Here is a 21,365-nt window from a genome sequence, read left to right on the forward strand (position 1 = left end):
TATTTTGAACAGGAAAAGACTAACTTGACTTTAAAGATACATTTGTATTGTTTGGATCAGAAATAGATTTTATGAACAACTAAGGTGTCTGTAGACCCTGAATGCCATATTTATTATACTATATAGTTCATGTTCACACTCTGAAGTTTAGTCAGAAATTCAAGGTCGTTAAAACAGTCTGAAAATGAAAAACATAACTTTTGATAACAAAAGGTGCATGTATAAATATCTTAATTATTTTCACCAAAGAATAAGGTGGTGGTTTTACTAAAACTAACTACTAACCACTTGTTTACGAGCTACTTTACAATATACAAGTGACAATAATATAATAATCCTGAAAATAAATATTAGTGAACAATAATTTACATTGTTGCAAACAAAACAAGTCACTGTATTTTGAAAGTTTTCGCCGGAAGTGTCGTTGTGCGCAGATGCGCGAGTCACGTGATGCCATCCCGGGGTTTCTTTCTGTTTCTGGTGTTAGCCCGGTTACCGTGCGGGACAGATATGTGGAAGGTCTGTTAATCTTCGTCACAGAGGTGATTTAGCGAATTAATTGTAGAAGAGACATTGTCTATCGGCTAAATAGCGCCCCTGGGTTCTGTTGGAGGAGGCTGAAGTTTAATTTCTACTGCTCATCGGCACAACGGAAAAAGGTAAAGCTAGCTAACGCGTGCAGCCGCCATTGTTTATGAGCAGGAGGCGAGGAAGGCCTTCGTCTAATTCCTGGATTTGCACATTTATATACACAAACAAACCGAGCGAATATTTCATACTTAGTTTGAAGTCTTATCTATGAAAATGTCTGTCTGTATTAATCGGTATATTGTTTGTTACAAATTTGTTTAATAACGCTTTAACGAGTTAGAAATTGCTCTGTGATTGTGAAGTTACATTGCATAGACCGATCCGTGCGATAACACGCGGAGCTGCGGACATTTGTGGGACCGCCTGGCATCAGAGACGTTACCGTAAATAACCAGGGCACTGAGAAATTACAATTTACCTGACTAGTATCCATATGTGTACACATACCCCGTGTATGTAATTGCTATAAACCCGCCGTCCACGTGAGGACAGTGTTAACGGAGCTGTCTTGAGAAGGGCCAAAACAGCAGCTCATCGACGTGGAGTCGTGTTTGGCGCCAATGAGGATATATTTATAATTTTTCAGCCTTCAGACGGGTCGCTATTTTTAAATAAACTAAAAAGAATATTTTCTTAAATAAATATTACATCATTTTAACTTACTTGTTTTCTGATTTTCAGTTTTATTTGAAAGTTGACTGAAATGTTTGCAGAGTAAGTTATTGTTGAGTGATATTTGAATTTGTTGTTTTTTCCCCCTTCTCCATCAGGAGAGCAGAGATGTCCTACTACTCATCCTCTCGTAGTTCCTCTCGAGCCACTGACTGTAAAGTGTATGTGGGTGACCTGGGCAATGGTGCCGCTAAGGGGGAGCTGGAGCGAGCTTTCAGCTATTATGGCCCTCTGAGAAGTGTGTGGGTGGCCAGGAACCCACCTGGATTTGCCTTTGTGGAGTTTGAGGATCCCAGAGATGCAGAAGATGCTGTGAAAGGCATGGATGGAAAGTGAGTAGTAACATTTTCCTGTAGTGTATGCGTAGTTTTTTTTTTTTTTGTTATTGTTTTGACTATTATAAAATGATTAAGCATTCAAGAAACAAATCTTTAACAAAACAGTACTGTGTAACTTGGGAGACCCATCTGTGGTGTTGTCATCTCTATTTCCCTTGTCACATTTTAGAGGAATGAGAAAGACAAAGTGAAATCTGGCCTGTAGGTTTTAATCCTCTGTCACTTATCTTTTACTAATCTGTTGTCTTTTCCTCAGGGTCCTGTGTGGTTCCCGTGTTCGCGTTGAAATGTCAACAGGCCTCTCCAGGAAGGGCCGCGGGCGTCCCAGCCGACGTCAGTTTGACCCCAATGATCGGTGTTACCAGTGTGGGGACCGGGGCCACTATGCCTATGACTGCTATCGCTTCAGCAAGAGAGGCCGACGCAGCAGGTCCATTTTACATTGTGCTTAGTTTAAGATCATGGTTGATTTTATTTTTCATGATCTCTTGATGATCTTTTCTACAGTTTAGACCAGGATTGGGAATCCCATGGTCCTCTGGGGCCACTGTCTTGTTTGTTTTCTCAACTCTCTCTCTCCTACCCACTGCTGATTAACTGAATCATGTGTGTTCAGCCAGTCAGAAGCTGGAAGATCAAGGTAATCAGCAGTGGGCAGGGATAGTTGGAGACTAAACAGGACAGTGGCCCTTGACTATCAGAATCACCCATCGGGTTTAGACCCTTTTTTTTTTTTATGAGTTATGATTTGTTAATTAATTGTTGCAGCTCATCATTTGTTGCTCTTGTACAAACACTATTTACTGTCTTGTAATGTCAGTAGGGGGCAGAAGCAGATAAACTTGTTTTTCTGTTCCAGGTCTCGCTCTCGGTCTCGTTCTCGCTCCAGATCCAGGTCTCGCGGACGTCGCTATCGCTCTCGCTCCCGCAGCCGTAGCCACAGCCGGTACGTCCCTATGAAATCACAGATACACCTTATAAACCATCAACAGGGAGTGTTGATTCTTGTGGTTTGATTAGTGTGAATACAGCACACAGTCTAAATTAGGTGTATGACCAGTAGAGCAAGTACGCAGGTGACATTTCAAAGCAGTGGCGTACAGGGGAACCTGCCACTGGCCTCATATTCCAGAGTTTGGAAATCCTCTTGTAACAATCATTTATATCTTTCATAACAAGACACTATTCATAGAGATGCACACATCAGTTTTTGTTTTGAATAATTAAAACTTAACTTAGATATGAGATGAAGAGATTAACATACCCCAAAGGGAAATTCATGAAGTCTTGTGGTGAAAATAAGTAGTTGGTAGTAATTTGTCATTATCAATAATTTTGGTCACTCATATTGTTTCACAGGAGCCGTCGCCGATCTCCATCTTATTCCAGGCGCAGGAGCAGGTGAGAACTGTTAAGTTTTATGTATAGTTACTGAGATGTTGCTGTTCCTCGTCAGAGCTATGTAGATCCAGTAGCAGGAGGTTGGAATGGATTATTATTACGTCCTTCATGGATTAATTAAGTAAATGTGCAGTGTAATCATTCCCACCAAGGCTGTAATTAAACCCACTTTCTTTCCTTTAATATTAGGTCTGCCTCCCCAAATCGATCCAAGTCCAGGACTCCAGTGAGAAGGTGGGTTTTAAATCATAATTGCACAGCTTGTCTGAAACGCTGACATGATTGTAGACTGAGACCAGTCACAATAGTTTTTCTTATTGATATATGCACACAGAAATGGTTGCTGCATGTTTGTTGGTTTGTGTTTTAAATGGGATTTTTCAACATTTGTCATCATGGTTTCAGGGCCACTTTACCTGAAGCATTAAAACCATTTTATTTCTGAATTATTTACGGCTCTCTGTGAATTACATTTTCAGCAGCTATTTGTGCCTGAGGCTAGGTTTGTAATTCTCTGGCCTACAAAGAATCATCTGTAAAGTGAAGGGACAGTATCAACTTGGGCAAAGATGTTGAGAGTCCTGAAAAAGAATATAGTTTACTAAGCTCTGCTAGAGGATTTTTCATACTGTACTCTGCTGAGATGTAAGACAAACGGTAACTCCCTGACACACTGATGGATTGACCAATCTGCTCAGCACCACATTTTGAGATTTGGCAGCCTCTGTAGCCTAAGTTACCCATTACACCCTTCTCTAATTAGGTTTGCAAATATGTCTGCCTCAATAGGAGCATAATTCCAGCTTTATCCTACTATAGTACTGCATGTAAGTGTTTTTTCCTTTTCATCAGTCGCTCCAGATCTCGGTCTCGTTCCGGCTCTGCACCCAGAGGGCGCTCTGCTTCCCGATCCCGCTCTCGATCTCAGTCAGCAAACCACAAGAGGAACAGGTAAACCCTCAGTCAAGAAGTGTCTCATTCACTGGAACAAGCTGTAGTTGTCTAATAGGTTTCAAGTGCTTAGATCTGTCAGTTATCAGTGTTTTCACAAGACATTCTGTAAATGATGCATCGTAGATTTTACATGTCATAGTTCAGACCACAACTATCTTGCATTCAAATAGAGGGTCAGTTCTTCACATTAGCCAGAGCTAGATGCTCCATCCTAGGCAGGGATTGGCTGTTTAATAGACCCTCCTTCCCCCTGGGAGCCTTATGCTGCCACCTGTCGACCGGCACGACTGAGATGGATGAGCCCCGAGACCCTGCACCTCCTCGACACAGAGACCTGCTTCTTCTGCCGTGTCTTCTGCATCTGCTGTTGGCCAGTAGTGGGGTGGCTGGGTTAGAGGACATGGGCAGGCCTTGCTCTGTCTGATATAGGGAAGTACAAGTAGAAAGATTAGACCACTCTTGTTCTCTCTGTTCAGCTCTTCACAGCTCTGCACTGTTTAACCTCAGTGTAGCTATGAACATGAAGGAAAGTCTCCGCTCAGCCTGTAAACTATTCAGACTCACAGCAGCTAAAACCAGTAAGATGCACCCATTTCCTCTGTACTACTGCTTTTCTTTAGTGTCACCCACCCTAGATGTAGCCCTATTCTAAATGAATTTAGACTCAGAGCAAGAAGAAACTATTGGGTTAACAAGGTAAAGGTGGTCAGAGGTAGAATTATAAATTCTCTTAATTTTATCTTAAATTTTGATTCCCTGTCCTGAATTTGGCAGCTGAAACATGTTAGCTGAGATCAAACGACACCATTGGTGTGAGTGAGGGTAAGCATCTTTGCAGCACAGTTTTGTTTATTTTTCATATTTTCTTTAAAGCGTGTGGTGGGAGCTCAGCACTGCACTGACACCGCAGCTGATCCCAGGCCCAGGGTCTGCCAGCTGGCGGTGTGTACGTCCTGCGGGAGGGTGACTAAGCGCTGAACTGAGATCAGCCTTCGCCTGCATCTGGTGTTAGACAGCGAGAAAGAGGTCGACCTACCGACCGAACCTTCCCCCACAGTGAATGGGTGACCGTCTGTTCAACCGACGCACACGCTCAGACGAGATCAGCCCGCGCACACATACAGTTGTTCTACTAGAGTCACCCAGCCAGCCTTCAGATGTACCAGAGGCTGACCCACACAGATCACAGTTCAACCACTACCTTTTTAAATCCATTACCTTCCTACCAGACCCCCTACCTACCAGAGTTCTTCAGCCTCTGTCTTAGCTTCTGAAAGTGAGAGAAAGAGCTGACGAGAGATCAGTCTTCAAGAGCCTCCCAGCGCAGTGTCTCTTCAAGTTGTAGTCATCCGTCCTTCAGTGCTTTCATCCTTCGCTTCTCTGTACTTGTTGTTTCTGCCACTGTCTCCAAAGGTAACCAAAAACCAAACCCCCTGACAAGCTCATGTTGATGGTGAAAGACAAAGCACAGGCTTGATGTAGTCTGGAAAACTGGTGGTTATCGAGCTAAAGTTGAGATTTTATCCAGCATGCTCAGATTTTCAGGTGTGTGTGTCTGTGTGTGTGAGACAGACTGACTGAATGCAGGCAAGGAGTGCAGCATCATTTCTTTTTATGGGCTGAAATCTCTGAGGAGGCTTTGTCATATGTTCTTGTGCCATACATGTCACAGCATCATTACCATGTTAAGCTGCTTTACCATTAAGGGGTTTATCTCAGTAATCAAGCTCAGTGCTGTGCGCAGTTCCTGGTCATGGTATGGAAAAATTTGCATCCTTTAGAGTCTGTAGCTGTTGAAGGATTTGGTCCTAAACCTCTCCTTAGAGCAGATAATGTGGCAACAGTCTTTTCTAATAACAAATGGGGAGAAAGCATCAAGGACCCGAGGGTGCCATTACAGAAGTATAGAGATTAGTGGCGCTATACAGATTAAAAAAAAAAAATTCTATGGCTCTTGAGATGAAACTTGGTGTAAGAGGTCAAGGAGGTTTTTCACAGGAGTTCATGATGAATGATGTGGGTTTTTAGTTTCTAACCATTCTTTGTCTCCCCTGTTTCGCGCTAACTCCTCTCTGTTTCTGTTTCAGTCGTTCCCGTTCCGCAAGTCCAAACCGAAGCCCTACGCCAGCGGACGACTGAGTGAAGACGACTGTTCCCTCTACCACCCTCCTTATCATACAGACCCTCAACCCCTGCCCTGTGTCTGCTTGTCCAGCCCTACAGCAGCTGGTTTCTGTACCTTTATGTCTAGTCCCGGTCTTTGGTATGATTTTCTCATCTGCACTGTCTTTGTGTCTTACACTGTTGATGATTCAGTCAGTATCACAGACACATCAATTTCTAGTGTATAGGGATTTTTAAAAAATGTTTCTGCTGTTGCTGCATATGTCATATTTCTCAGACACCACATAAGTGTAAGAAGGAACACCTGTTAATACTTAAGTGTTGCAGCTGTCTTTTAGCAGTGATTTGGGCGGTTTGTACAGTAAATTGCAGTTGAGGGTGAGGTCAATGCATTGAAGAACTGCTTTTATTTTTTGAGCTTGGTTTTCTGACCTTTAAATATTGCCCCCATTAGGAATGTGCAAACAATATATATATATAGATATTTTTTTTTCCCAGTTTGATTTAAGCTGAAATGCAGTTAAAGGTTTCCACTGACACCTGCATGAGGAGAGGGTTGCTGGCCCGCATGCCTCCAAATATGTCACATTCCTGCGACTGTGCTGCATTGCCCATTTTTACAAACCTAATCGGCTTCACTGTAACCTGATTAGATTTTCCTTGTGTTGATCTCAGATGTGCGCCTGTGACTTTTGATTTTAAAATACATACAGTGCATAAGTTTGATTTCTGTTGCAGCTGCCTAGACAGTTTTGGTCTGGTCTTGGCTCATATGGTAAGACAGAGGCAGTTTTATTTTTGAATAAACCTCTTCAACATACTCCTGGTATCAATTTTGTGGAACTTTGCTCTTTGTATTGTCCTAAAGGTCTGAATGTTTCTGTGAAGTCATTTGCAGGTAAGCAGTTTTTATTACAAATATATATCAGTAGTTGATCACTAGATTCAGACTTTGGTAAATTTACTATACTTCTCTGGAACTCTTAAAATGAAATCAAATTATATATGTAAAAATTGACATTTTAAATATTTCTCTTTACAATGTACAAATACACTCACATTTATCTAAAGAACAACATATGGGATGTTTTTTAGATGTGAATCTAGTACTGCATCTGAAGTAATTCATTAGAGTAAAAATGACTTCACAAAGTAGCCGTTCAGTTTATTACACTTTGTGTTGTAAGATTTCAAGTGAATGCTTGTCAACCTATATTCTCATAAAAAAAGAAAACGTGGTTGTACAAATGTAAAATACTAAATATCAAAGTGAAATCCTTAGTTTGTCATCTTGAGTTGTCTGGGAGCACAGCTGTCTCGTTTTCAGGTCATGTTTGTGCTGAAAATTGATCCCAGTCTCAAATGGCTGCACTTTGCTGCAGGTTTATGTGGCAGCACTCAGCCTGTACCTACATCTGACAGTTAAAGCTGCAGGAACGTTTTTATGCCCTACTACAGAGGCCTTTTTAAACTACTAACTATATCTCAAGGATCAAACTCGTGGGTCACAGCAAATACAAGTAAACTTCAGTTTTTATTAATAGTAAATTTGCATTAAAACTTAAGATATTTTCGTTGTCATGTGGGGTCACTGAATATAGAGTAATTGGCAAAAAAACAAACTGTCCATGTGAAAGTGAAATCTTCACAAAAAAAAAATCAGAATAAGTGAAGCTACTGTAAATCTTATAATACCGCCTGTTTATGCTCCCTGTTCTCCTATTGGCTAAAATTGAAGTCACATGTCAATTGACAGCTGCCTGAGCCTATCAAAGGGCGCGGTGCTGTGCTAATGGGCGTGGAAAGCCGAGCCTGGTTTGTCTTGACTCTGCCGTCGGTGTCGGTTGGTCGTCACTACCACCATCCTTTTTAACCGGGACAACATGGCGACTGCGGCGAGCCGTTACTACAGCGAAGACGGCAGGGCAACCAAAAGACAGAAAACCGACGGAATGGCCACGGTGAGTCGCTTTCGCATGCGCTGTGTTGGAGGTTAATGGAGGTTAAGTAGCGAACGCTCACGGCTCCGTTACGGTAGCGTCGGTGGATTGTTTTTTTCAGTTGCGCGGTGGGAAAATGTCACGACACGCCGCCGCTCAGTAAATGCGGTCTCGGTGCCTACCGCTTCTTTTCTCCCCTCTCTGCCACCTTAACGTTTTGTGTTTCACCTTTGAGGTTAGCAAAGACACACTCCGGCCCATAAACGCGGTGCTGTAGAGCCGGAATGAGCTCGTTTAAGGGCGGTTTCCACCAGCCGGGCCTCCCGGCTTTGTTCTAAGCCCGGCAACGTTAGCAGCCAGCTAGCTAGCTGTTAGCTTAGCATACGCACCGCAGTCAGGCCGGTGACTCGGGCCAGCATCATACAAGCAGCTGTTTTGGGGTGTGGGCACAGGCAGGCTCCTTAAAGCTAATGTTTATTTGTGTGTCACGTTAATTGACTTTAAACATTAAAATAAGGCGCAGCACCATAATGAGCTGACCCCCGCCCCCCCCTTAACACCCCTTAACACTACTATTTAGTTATTAGAATAGAATAAACAACATCTGTTTGCTCTGTTATCCCCTGAGTTGTGTGTGAGGATGTATTACTTCTATTCGGGTCTGTAACAGTGATTGTTCATTAATGTCAAACAGGTTAAGCACAATACACAACATGAACATATACCAAATGAAACACCAGCCAGCAAATATTCCCACAGTACAAACTTTTATATGGAAGTTTGAAGTTTGATAAATGATTTCAGGAGATCCACAGTTAGTCCATTTCTGTTTGGTTCCTAATGATAAATATTGGTGTTCTGTAAAGCGCTTACTGGAATTTACATTGGGAGCTTAAATTTCTCTTGCATGCAACACTGTTGTGTCCTTGAATATACAATTGTGTTAAATATATGTTTATGGTTAAGCTGTGAATACATTTATGTGGTACAGGGCTGTAGAAGATTGATTTAGTTTTTCCACTAAATTGCGATCTTTTATATTTTCACGTCTGCATGTGCAAAACAGTTCAGCAAGCACAGGACACCTGTACCATTATGTAATTACGCATATTTTAAAACTTGAATGTACATCTATTTTATCACTTTGAGCTCACAGACACTGAAAGAATTGTCTGCAGTTTTTTTTTTATGTCTATCTGCAATGTAAGCAGAGTAAAGAAGCTACACTGTTCAATTGACCACAGTCTCATGTCTCATATTTCAAGTGTGCAAAGTCTGTAGTCTTTTTTTATTCCAGATTTGCTTTGAGATAGTTAGCATATCGAGTCACGACAGGCCCACATAGATTAGAATTGTTGATACCACAGTTCATTTTTCAACTTCACGTTTCAGTGCTTGTTGCAAAAAGCCAAATTCCACAGTTGATGTAGATCTTTTTTTACACAACAAATAAGCAATGCATACACTATACATTTAGAACAGATGTATTAGTTCACTGATAATAGGCACAAATGCAGAGATCGCTTTCGGGATTTGAATAATTTTATGCTTCAAATTGCAGTTAACTGGAAAATTGCTTACAGACATGAAGATTGAGGCTGAACATGTTTGCTAAGTCTGTTTTTGTTGAAACAGGGATATGAAGATCCACATAAGACGCTTCCGTCTGTGGTGGTGCATGTTCGGGGGCTGGTGGATGGTGTTACAGAGGCTGACCTTGTTGAGGCCTTGCAGGAATTTGGAGCAATCAGGTAGAGGGGAAAAAAATGTTGTTTTTTTTTGTTTTGTTTTTTTGTTTTGTTTTTTTGTTTTTTTTAAAGTTTCCTCCTCGCAGTGTAAATGAATGACATTGTGTTCTACTATCTGAATTTTAACACAGCCCAAGGTTGGGCTAACAGTGGTTTTAGTAGTTCAAGTTCAGTTCAAGTTTATTTATAGTGCATTTCACCATAGTCGCAACATGCTTAACAAAATAAGAAATTACACATGCACCAGGATTAAAATCAGATAAAAACATAATGAAATGCTTCAGACTTAAAAGGAAAACTTTAAAAACATACATTTGTGCAACCAATTAAGGGAAATATGTTAGCTGAAGCCAGCAGAGAAAAGGTATGTTTTCAGTTTTGTTTTGAAGGACTGAATGGAATCAGCATTTATAATGTTAAAGGGTAAAGAATTTCATAAAACAGGTGCTCTGTGTTTAAAAAAAAAAAAAAATCTTGAAAACAAGCTGAATTTATGTGCGGTTTAATGTTCAAAAGACCTCCGAGAGCTGGACTAACAAGAAATGAGATCAGAAAGGTAGGAAAGAACTGTACCGTGGTTTTTGTATGTAAGGACTGAAATCGGCTCTTTAAGTAATGGGAAGCCAGCATAATGAAGCAAAGTCAGGTGAGATGTGATCATATTAATTAATTTGAGTGTTCTGGCAGCAGTATTTTTAACTATTTGGAGAGGTTTGAGGTGGGTAGTGGGACAATGATTTAATTCATGCGTTGTTACAGAGGTGAAATCAAGCTGATTTAGAAATTGATTTGATATGCAAGCCTAACTTGAGAGATTTATCTAGTGTGATCCCAATGTTCTTAACTATTTGTGAGTGGGTGATTACAGAGTTATTGAGATTTATAGTTAGGTTGCTAAAGTATGAGTGAAGATGGGGGGAGTAATGACAAGAAACTCAGTTTTTATGTTGTGAAGTAGTAAGAAATTCTGTGCCATCTCCAAGGAACTGACTAAATATGCTGCTGTTACATTCACAGCATCTTTCTTTTCATCTGAACTTGCTTTTTTTAGCTATGTGGTGGTGATGCCCAAGAAGCGTCAGGCGCTAGTGGAGTACGAAGACATGAACGGATCATCCACAGCTGTAACCTATGCTGCAGATAACCAAGTCTATATTGCTGGTCATCCAGCCTTCATCAACTACTCCACTAGTCAGAAGATATCCAGGCCAGGAGACTCTGATGACTCTAGAAGTGTTAACAATGTCCTTCTACTCACCATCATGAACCCCATCTACCCCATCACCACGGTAAATGCAAACACTTGGGCTGCAGTGTGGCTACTAGAGATTTAACTTAATCTCAGTCTGTTTAAATTAAGTTATACAGGGTTGTAATGAGTGTCAGCCTGAACAACTGATAGGTATTTTGTTGAAATGCGAGCCTGTTAGAAGAGAAATACTGTCCATCTATTTTCTAGCCCCATTTTTTTAATCTCTAAAGTATGAAAAAAATGTTTAAAAAAAAAAGTTTGTCCCAGACTTCAAGGTCAGGCTTATAAGTGTCTTGTTTTGCTGACTGTAAACATGGCTAAAATTTGAATGTGTTTGTGAATGTGGTCGTTAACTTATTAAATTGGGTACATACAGGATGTCCTCTACACTATCTGCAACAATTGTGGGCCTGTCCAGAGAATCGTCATCTTCAGGAAGAATGGTGTCCAGGCCATGGTTGAATATCCTTTTCCAACCTGTGGCACACAGTGGTCTTGAGCATGTATGCATATATCAGGCACACATTATAAAACTAGCAGTTAGTAGCTATTTGGGTCATAACTTGCTTTTCTTTACGCAACAAAAACAAACCTGAAGTCTACTGTGGTAAAACCACTGTAAAGGAGATGCAGGTGTGCACATATGTTTTCATTCTTTGCTGGCATCTGACAGTCTAGATGGCCATTACTACACTGACAACCTGGTACTTCTGTCTTATCCTTAACTCTCATTACATTTGACTCGGTGCAAAGTGCCCAGCGAGCCAAGGCATCACTCAACGGTGCAGACATCTATTCTGGCTGCTGCACGCTGAAGATTGAATATGCCAAGGTACTACTACAACAAATGGCACAGGCAGTGATCACAAAGACAGCAGGTGTGGTGGGCATGCGGCACCACAATCAGCTGCACAAGTGAATGCACACCAACACAGGAGCCCTGATGGGAGTGCTCTCAACTAAATTTGCACAAGTTTTTGGAAGTTAGCTATTGCGTGGTATTGTTTCTGAACGCTATTTTCATGTGCACGCTTTAATTTAAAATGTGAAACTTCTATTTAACACGAATAGTGTGTGCGTGTCTGTGTCTGTCATGCTTGGTTGAACTGTACTTCATATATTGATATAAATTGTATTTCCTCAGCCCACTCGCCTGAATGTGTTCAAGAATGACCAGGAAACCTGGGACTACACAAACCCCAATCTGGGAGGACCAGGTACAACCTCACACAGCTGAACGCACTCCCAAGCCTTTGCTGATTGACCTGGCAAGCACCCTTACTGTGGGGCGTTTCAGCTAGCAGGTTACGGGGAAAGTGGAGGCAAAGCCCTTCACTGATAATGCTACGAACAAATGTATTTTTAATTTGATCCAATCTTGCATTTTGGGAAGAACCTGAGTGGCATTATCACTGAAGTGTTGCTTTGGGTTTTTTCTCTTGACATTTCTCAGCACATACTGGTCAGAGTTCATACACAGGAGTGGAACATTTGGGAAAATCAGGGACCTGTGAATTATCAGATGACAAACCTTGTCATGTAAACACTGGCTGAATTTGTAAAAATGCAGAAGTCTGTGTGGTGAGAGTGGCAGGAACACATTTGCTTGCATTTTCTTTCTATTTTGCCCCCAGTCCTGCGAAGAGCATTGGTCACGCCTATAAACTTTGTGCTCCTAGTATAGAGTATGTAGTGTTAAGTCCTAAGTTTCCTCTGTTATTGTACATGTTCTTTGTCATCAGTGACAATTATTTGCCTCTTCAAAATTCAGCAAATGCTTCTGATTCATAGAAGATAGTTTGGAAGTGGCAGTTTTCCAGCTTCCAGTTATGATAGGAGGGTTTGATGCACACTTGCATAGTAAAATGTGTCAGCCAATCTTTTCTAGTGCAACACAAGTGCAAATATAGTTTCACACATTTTACTACAGTCTACAGAAGAGAACCTCGGTCCATTCCCAGTCCTACCTGTTCCATGGTCCCAGACAGCGTCTTTTACTGCCCACCTTTGGGTGAACAGTATATAAGATTTGGGCCAGGAACCGATGCATGTCCTGTGTATATAAAGTACTAGTGCATCTATCTGTTTGCACAAGTTATGTAGATGCAGGTATAGAGTATAGCAAAGGTAAAGAAAAACAAAGACCCAACATGGTACAGAATCAGACGTGACCTGTTCAGTCAGGGCCAGAAATTAACACTAGAATACAATATTCAATTTTAAAAAGCAATATAGAGGTTTGTCCCTCTGTCAGGATGCACCCAATACAGTTATTTTACTCTTTAAACAGCTGTGGAAAGTATTATTACACAACTGTCAACTATTCGTTCTTTGCTGAAGGAATGTCCCAATAATGTTATTACTTTCTCTGCATATCTCAGACATAGGCATGATCTTTCTTTTTGTTGCCATTTGCCGTTCCTGCCCTTCTTGCCACACCTTTAATTGCTGTTTGAAGTAAGAAGTGCATTAAGTCAAAGCTAAAAATAGCTCCATTACAATGTTGTTGTTTTTTTTAAACATGTAATTCAGCTTTGACTTTAAAATGTAGTTGCTGGAAACACATTTGCTTACCACCAACACTGATCCTGGTCTTTTCCACTGTCATCCAACTCCTACCAGCAAATTCTCCCTGACTTTTGTTTTTTGTTTTTAAAAGTCCAACAGAAAGTCTAGCACTTAGTGCAGCCAAAGCAGGTTAGATGTCAAATGGAAAGTGGTTCTGGCAAAATAGCAGTTGTTCCAACCTCAGGCAGCCTTATCTGTAGGTCCTGATGACTTGTGATTGATCTGAGGAGTGATTACAGAGGCATGGACCAGCATCATTACACAAGCCTTTATCTGCAACAGCTCAGATCTCAATCAGTGAAAAAAACACATGCACAGGAATTTCTGCTGAGAGGTCAAAGCAGACACATGCTGACATCACCACCACCCAGCAGCCACCATCTTCTGCAGTGAGGACACAGCCACTCGCATACAGAGGGCCAAATGTCCCCTGAGATACAAGGGATAAACTACAAGACACCCCCAATTCAACATGCTGACGTAGGACTGATAAACCACTCATTCCTTATCATCGCATTCCAGCACAAGAGCCACGAAGACAACGCACACTGCTAGAGGGTGGGGAGTTTTGGGTACTGAGCTACACTTGGTCCCTCCCCCCTCTTTCCACCTTCGTCTTTTCTTACTCATTTTGAGACACAAGCGAAAGACACATTGAAGCAGGCCACAGCTTGCATCGTCAAACCCCCACTGTCTACACCCAATGGAGACTGATACCAGCGAAGACACAGCATCCATCCAAACAGAAGTAGCATGACATCTCTCAGCACAGCAGACGATGCATACTGATACTCACCAGTCGACCGAGATCACATTTTTGAGGCCCTTCCTTTACTGTTTTGGGCCGTATCATCAACACGAAAACAACACATTCGAGCAACACACCCTCTGACACTTGCTGATGTCGTACCGACTGATCCACTATCTGAGTCGAGCAGTAGCCAGTCACACTGGACTCCACACCAGACAACTGATGAAGACACTGCTGACAACACCATCAAGCACACTCAGAGCCCAGTCAGGCCCATTTTTTGGTTTTACCCCTTGTGTGTTTCCTCCCACATGGAATTCAGCTTTTCTCTCTTGCTTTCTTCTCATCTTTTCTTCCCTCTGATTTTCTTACTACATGCATCCCTGTTTAGCTATCCCTTTTTTGAGTGCAGCTTTTTTTTCTTTTTTTTTTTTTTTTAAGTATTTTGTAGTCTCTAGAACCTGTGTAACACCTTCCATGTGATGCAGGTTTGGCAATTTGCGGCCCAACTGAAATGTGCTCTATGGCAGCCTCAAGGCCTACCAGTGGGCGCTAAGCGACTATTCCAAAACGGAACAAAAAGGATGGAAACGCCAGCCAAAGCAAGCCACCAATGGGCATTTCAGCTTGATAAAACCGGGAATCGATCCTGAGGTGGAGCGTTGTTTCCCCAAAAGAGGAAACGGATAGGAGTATGGGATGAAATGAATTGAGTGGAGAGTGGTGGAACTACTGCTACAAATGTCGTCCTCCCACTGTTTGTAAGCATGCAGTAAGTAAATCGAGACTTTCCTCAGGGAACATAACTGCACAGCACCACATGATCCCAAAGCCCAGCACTCAACATCGCCACACAAGACTGACATGACTCCATTTTTTTCCTCATACAGGCTTAAGCTTTCTCTTTCAGCGAGAGGGTGGTGGTTGTGGTTCTGTCAGAGACTGCATTTCTAATGTCACTCAAACCTATTGTCTGTTTGCTGTGTCTTGTCGCTTAGGAATCTCATCTCTGTGTGGTTCCCTGGACTTATATGATAGTTTTTTGTTTTGTTTTTTTTTTGTTTTGTTTTGTTTTTTTTTTTGAATGAAATCATGTTTTTAATCTGGGAAAAGGATGTGAACTTCATTTTAATTCATGTAGGATGTGCTTGACCCATGATCAATCCCGTTTCCTGCAAAACGCCACGTTCCTGGAAAGGCAGGGGAGCTTTCATCCAGCAGCCACAGAATTTACAAGCAGCTTCTGATGTTTTTGTTGCCAAATTGCTGTTAGACCCTGGTTGGTCACCTGCAGAGGTACCAACCCATCCACATTTCATAGTTTATGCTTTTAGTTTCTGCATCTATCCTGAAACACTTCCTGAACGAGACAGCCTTGCCATGAGCGGTTTCACATCTTTCTTTTGACATTTAATGAGGGTAATTTCACATTTGCCCAAAAGAAAATGTACCTTTTGATTAACCTGGCTTCCATTCTGATTGTGTATGATTATTGTGTGCCTGTACAGATGGTGATGCAGATGGCAATGGGAGCAGTGCAGGTGTGTGTGAGCGTACAAATTTTATTTTTAAATTTAGCCATTTGTGATACTTACCAGAGTGACTTTGTTTGAAATCCTTACCCTGTTCCCTTCCTACATCCACATACATCCATCTCATCTTTCATTCCCCCGTCCCACTTTATCTACCAAAGGTTTGCTGTTGTGGATGTTTCTGGATTGAAGGGCTTGGGTTTAGGGCCATTTCCTTACAATCTAATATTGGTCTTACCATCTGTTACATTCCCATGCCTTCCTCTCCATTTTTCCTTAACTACTGTTAAAACAGACCAAGATGAATCTCTGTAATGTGCTCATATGGCTCTCGCAGGCAAGAACAGCCAGTCTTGAAATGCATGTCTGTCTCAAGTACTATTTTGAGTGAAATCTTTTTATAAAGTTGCCCTGACAGATTTTATATATATATACATACGTATATATGATGTGCAGCCTGAAGCAGACCTGGCGTCAAAATGTCAGTTTACCATAATGCACATTTGAAATGCTCAGGCATCCCATTGTCATGTAGCGATATAGTTCCAGTCTCTTGTCATATTTATCTGTTGCTTTTTTTCTTTCTCCACTTTTCTCCTCTGCTTTTATCTTCCTGCTCTCGTAGAAGACGTGAATGCCAACCCCAACAAGCGCCAGAGGCAGCCTGCTCTGCTGGGCGACCACCCTCCAGAGTACGGTAAGGCTCTCACGCCCCTGGGGAGACAAGAAAACACATATACATACCTGCCAGATAAAATAAATGCTTTTTCCCCTTCTGTTCTCTGAGAAGTTCAAAATAAATTCTTCTGTTGATTCTGACATTGTGCAAAGCTGCTGTATTTATGTTAAAGAAGAGACCTGAGTTTGTAACTGGGTCCTCTGCACAGCGGCAGTAAACTGGTGGTTTTACCTGCGACTCCACAGGTGCTGTATTTATGTTCAAGCAGTAGCAAAGTTGAGGCAGTTCTCTGGAGTTGACTGTGCCTTCTGTGATCATCGGTTCATTTTCTGTTTTCCAACTCACTCCCTCATTCTTCAGGAGGGGGCTACCATGGCTATGATGAGAGCTATGGATCCCCACCTTATGAGGGTCGCCGCATGGGTCCACCAATGAGAGGGCGCGGGGGGAGAAGCTACGGGCCAGGCTATGGACCTCCCCCCCCTCCACCTGGAGAGTATGGTGCCCACGCTGATTCTCCAGTGGTCATGGTGTATGGATTGGACCCTCTCAAGATGAACGCAGACCGTGTCTTCAATATCTTCTGTCTCTATGGCAACGTGGAGCGGGTCAGTATCTGACATTAGTTGTTTCTGAAGTATCCCTGCTGCAACAGTTCAACCTGTGAAGTCGTCAAATGTTCCTGTGAATATACTGACACAAATAACTGCTCCACCTGCCTGATAAAGTTGGACCTGTAGTCAGCCATGTCTTCACATCATCTCCACCCGGACAGATAGTGTGTACAGATGAATTTCAGATCTGTTCAACTGTCTTGCATTAAACTGGTCCATCCTGTCCCCTGATGTTTCTGTAGGTAAAGTTCATGAAGAGTAAGCCTGGGGCAGCCATGGTGGAAATGGGAGACTGCTATGCAGTGGACCGTGCCATCACTCATCTCAACAACAACTTCCTCTTTGGACAGAAACTCAATGTGTGGTGAGTTCAGTTAACATTTCCATTGTCTGGAAGAGCTACACTGTGCTGTGAAGTAGGATTCCTCGAGAATGGGCCATGCTATTCCTGCTCTTTGTGTTCCCGATTGAGGATTATTTAGCCCGTCCCTGTAGCTTGTCGAAATTCTCCCCACCATTCCTAACTCATCCAACTGCCCGTGCCCACAGTGTGTCCAAGCAGCAAGCCATTGTACCTGGGCAGTGCTACGAGCTGGATGACGGCACCAGCAGCTTCAAGGATTTCCATGGCTCCAGAAACAACCGGTTCACCTCACCAGAGCAGGCTGCCAAAAACCGTATCCAACACCCGAGCAACGTGTTGCACTTCTTCAACGCCCAGCCAGACGTCACACCAGAGGTCTTCTCTCAGGTCAGTAGACCAACCAAAAACTGACAGATATTTGGAGGACTGTAGGTTATAGAGCGTAACACGGGAGGTTCGAGTCATTGCATTTAAAGAAAATGAATAAATAAAATTCATTTTTCCCTGAATTTTTTATAATGGGGCTATTGGTTGTATTTTGTTGTGTTGGAAAATGTCTATGGACAATAAAGAATTAAAATATTCTGCACCTTCTAATAACTGCTGTGCTCTTTTCAGATCTGTGATGAGATTGGTGTCAAGTCCCCTGTCAACGTCAAAATGTTCACAGGAAAGAGTAAGTCACTGAACATAGAGAAATTCTAGTTATCATCCAGCTGATGTCACATCTGGAGGAACTGCAGCATGAATGTTTTTGTAGACTGGGTCATTTAAGAAAACAGATGCATGTTTCTGTGTTTGACCCCTGTCGGCCCCTCTGACCACCAGGCGGTGCAGCTCCCAGTGACCGCAGTGCTTCAGGTCTGCTAGAGTGGGAGTCCATCAATGATGCCATGGAGGCTCTGGCCATGATGAACCACTACCAGATGAAAAATGCAGGTATGTGTGACACACACCCACACACAGCTTAGTGTGAAGATGTTTCAGGAAATCTGACCTCTGAGCAGTTGAAGGAAGGGGAGAAATGCTGCAGGGTTTATCAGTTATCTGAAACTTCAGATCTGCCGAGTCTGGTTTGGGTGAAGGACTTTGAAGCTTAATTGATGCACACTGGTTTTTACTCTGGTGTTATTACAGTGACAGTTGTCTGTTGGGAAGATCTCCACACAGATAGAAACATGATGCCATGTCAGTGCAGTGACCTCTTTCTGTTCCACACTGTGCTGTCGTCAATTTTTATATAGGAGCAAGTTGAAAGCAATGTTATGGCTCCTCTTTTTATTGTCATATATAATCGACCCCTAGTGAGTGAAGCAGATTTATAGTATAATCTAAAACTAATTCGGTTAAATAATGTCCAGAGGAAGCTTGGTTCACTCTGAGTCGTGTTAGTTGTTGCCTAATTTTAGTTTCTCCTCTTTGCAGCTGGTCCCTACCCTTACACCCTCAAGCTGTGCTTCTCCACCGTTCAGCACGCCAACTGAGAACACCTCAGAAGCCAGGAAGATGAAGTTTGGTCTGCCATTCCCATGTTCATGCATACTTAGATCATGACTGCTCACAACACACCTGGGGAAATTGATCTTCAAAAACACCTCAAATACTGTGAAATACTACCTTTCACAAAGCGATTGATCCCTAAAGTGCAAACACTTCCTATGTAACTTAAGTGCTAACAAGCATTTCAAACTTTTGATAGTCATGCCCCAGATATGGTTTCTGTCTTTGTGTCTTCAGTATTTTTAAGTTGTCCTTTTTACTTTTGTATTATGCTTATACAGTAACCTGTCATTGTGAGGAAGCACATTTGAAAGTGTTGGTTTTATGCTCAGGTGGTTGAGGCAGTGGACAACATGGTTTTGTAAAAGAATTTGTCTTTGTAACTTTTATTATAGCTCAGTTTGGGTTTTTTTTTTTTTGTGTGTTATTTTAATTGCTGCCTCTTCAGTTTTGTGTCTCCAGGTCTGAAATCAGCTTGGAGAACTGTTTTGGTCTAAGAAAATTAAAGAAAAATCAGTTTAAAGTCTTCTGAATTTACCCTTGTTGACTGTGTTCCGGTCTCTGTGTCTTTGGCCGAATGTTGGGAAATGAAGTTTCCTTCACCTGTTTTAACAGACCTCAATCTTTATGATAGTTAATTAGGTGACAATGGATGAGATGGTGTTTCTGTGAAGCTGGTTGGAAACAGGTGAAGTGGCTCCACAGACCCCTCTGAGAACGTTAAGTGTAGCTGCACCTTAATACAGATGCAGAAATAGTTGCCGTCTCAGCTGTTGCACACTGTCCCTGGCAGCTGTTTGTCTGTCCTGGACTGTCGATCTCCTCTGATTCTTCAAAGTTCACTGTCCCATCATGAACAACGTTGATACACAAGTGGTTCAGATTTGTGGCTCCAAAGTTTTTTTCCACTCCAAAGCTTCTACTACAGGCCTTAGTGCTTATTTCTTCTGCTGAAAAACATCAGGGTCACAACCAAACTAATGTGTCTGCAACCTGGTTGACTTTGTCTTCTGCTGATTTGGATTTTTTGGATGTAAAATATGGAGTTATCTTTCCGCAGAGACCAGGGCTGGGACTGGACCCAGAAGACCAGGAACAGTATTTATTTGGGGGACAGTATATTTGAGTTTGTCAATAGTGACAGATGCCACTAAACTCTGGAGTGTTGCTCCTTTTTCGTTTTCTCCAGTCTGCTACCTGGGCACTAGGGTTTAAGTGGGTGAAGTAACGTGTTTTGATGAATATTTGTAGTTTTGACATTGTTGCACAGAACCAGATGTCAGTGCAGATGTTGGGGGAAATGGTAAGTCGCCATGTAAAGAGACATTTTTGTGTCTTCATTTCCAACAAATGACTAAGAGCCTGTTCAAAGGAGCCAAGGCTGAAATCCTGCTGCAGTCAGAGCTAGTCTGGTTCCCATTCGTGGTTCCGACAAAGAAGAAAAACACACGTTGATTTTCTCACGTTACACACACTTCCTGTTTCTTTGTTTAGTCTGGTGGCGGACAAGCGGCTTTCCGGCTACTGCCCCCTACCGCTCCAAGCGGGAACAGCACCGGTGGTTTTCAGTGTGTACCTGCTGTGTAGTATATAACTCAGCAGCATCCTCCTACAGGGCGCAGCTCAATGAGCAGCTGTTTGAAACAGTTTGAACGAACAGACACGACCCATTTCAGGACCGGACACTTAATGATGCAGCACAGTTATAGTTTCATTGTTATAGAGACACAATATGGACACCAGACACTAGTAAATAATGCCTTTAAATATTGTTATTAAACATGTAGAGGAGGGTGCACCGTTCCTGGAGATACTGCAATACCAGGTCGATGCGTGGAGTGGACGGAGCAAGCCCCTATTCCATCTCCCTGTTCCAAAAATCAATTTAATATATGGTCCCCGGGTAGGGGACGTATCAGATATTAAACTGATAAGAACAGATACTACACTTGATCTTAGCCAAAAGGCCGAGAAGCGATACTGACGAACTGTCGGAGCTAACCGAGCCTTTCGCCGCACCGCCGGTCTCACTCATGGTCTCATGGTCTGTGTTGAGGTCGTCGGTGCTTCGAGAGATAGAAACCAACACATGAAACACAACACAGATGAAAAGTAGAAAGAAAATGACAGAAAACCTTGTTATTTTAACCAAATATCGTCGTTTGACTCAGCTCCTTTCGGGTCACGTGACACTCTAGTCCAATCAGAGCCCACAGCGCAACAGGAACTGCAATAGTCACAAACATGTTAGAGTGAATGTTAGATTGTTAACATTTAATAAAGATAAAACATAATGATGTTTAACACATTAACAGAAGATAAAACGTGAAGATGTTT

General features: G+C 42.2%; 2 protein-coding genes, 1 long non-coding RNA gene and 1 other non-coding gene across 8 annotated transcripts; 2 read left to right on the plus strand and 2 right to left on the minus strand.

Moving 5' to 3' along the window:
• The first annotated feature begins 443 nt into the window (after window positions 1-443).
• srsf7a (serine and arginine rich splicing factor 7a) lies at window positions 444-6,909 on the plus strand. Of its 3 annotated transcripts, XR_003294788.1 has the most exons (9): window positions 444-659; window positions 1,362-1,595; window positions 1,858-2,031; window positions 2,461-2,547; window positions 2,961-3,002; window positions 3,192-3,236; window positions 3,855-3,953; window positions 4,830-5,369; window positions 6,044-6,909. XR_003294788.1 is itself a non-coding variant. In XM_026292468.1 (8 exons), the coding sequence occupies exons 2-8, from the start codon at window positions 1,372-1,374 to the stop codon at window positions 4,921-4,923; spliced, it is 765 nt and encodes a 254-aa protein (XP_026148253.1). In that variant the 5' UTR covers window positions 444-659; window positions 1,362-1,371; the 3' UTR covers window positions 4,924-6,909. The 3 variants fall into 3 exon arrangements, 2 of the variants coding, with proteins under 2 accessions (XP_026148253.1, XP_026148265.1); XM_026292468.1 differs by having other exon boundaries at window positions 4,830-6,909; XM_026292480.2 differs by lacking the exon at window positions 4,830-5,369 and having other exon boundaries at window positions 445-659.
• A 983-nt stretch (window positions 6,910-7,892) lies between these two features.
• On the plus strand, window positions 7,893-19,106 carry LOC113143718 (heterogeneous nuclear ribonucleoprotein L-like). 3 transcript variants are annotated; one of them, XM_026329442.1, is made up of 14 exons: window positions 7,893-8,041; window positions 9,656-9,771; window positions 10,820-11,057; window positions 11,397-11,482; window positions 11,756-11,852; window positions 12,165-12,237; window positions 15,848-15,880; window positions 16,500-16,568; window positions 16,911-17,158; window positions 17,407-17,528; window positions 17,714-17,915; window positions 18,147-18,204; window positions 18,357-18,467; window positions 18,954-19,106. In XM_026329442.1, exons 1-14 carry the CDS (start codon window positions 7,964-7,966, stop codon window positions 19,010-19,012), a joined length of 1,590 nt encoding a protein of 529 aa, XP_026185227.1. In that variant the 5' UTR covers window positions 7,893-7,963; the 3' UTR covers window positions 19,013-19,106. The 3 variants fall into 3 exon arrangements, with proteins under 3 accessions (XP_026185227.1, XP_026185228.1, XP_026185229.1); XM_026329444.1 differs by having other exon boundaries at window positions 7,908-8,041; window positions 16,497-16,568; XM_026329443.1 differs by lacking the exon at window positions 15,848-15,880 and having other exon boundaries at window positions 16,497-16,568.
• LOC117152716 (uncharacterized) lies at window positions 11,359-14,465 on the minus strand. Its single transcript, XR_004463200.1, has 3 exons — window positions 14,385-14,465; window positions 13,595-13,810; window positions 11,359-11,497 (listed from the first exon to the last, which is right to left on the minus strand). It is a non-coding gene; the product is annotated as an uncharacterized LOC117152716 (long non-coding RNA).
• Window positions 19,107-20,816: 1,710 nt separating the features above from the next.
• LOC113125785 (U2 spliceosomal RNA) lies at window positions 20,817-21,007 on the minus strand. Its single transcript, XR_003295199.1, has one exon. It is a non-coding gene; the product is annotated as a U2 spliceosomal RNA (small nuclear RNA).
• Window positions 21,008-21,365: the final 358 nt, after the last annotated feature.

Source organism: Mastacembelus armatus, chromosome 13, assembly GCF_900324485.2.
Source record: "Mastacembelus armatus chromosome 13, fMasArm1.2, whole genome shotgun sequence".
Taxonomy (NCBI): Eukaryota; Metazoa; Chordata; class Actinopteri; order Synbranchiformes; family Mastacembelidae; genus Mastacembelus; species Mastacembelus armatus.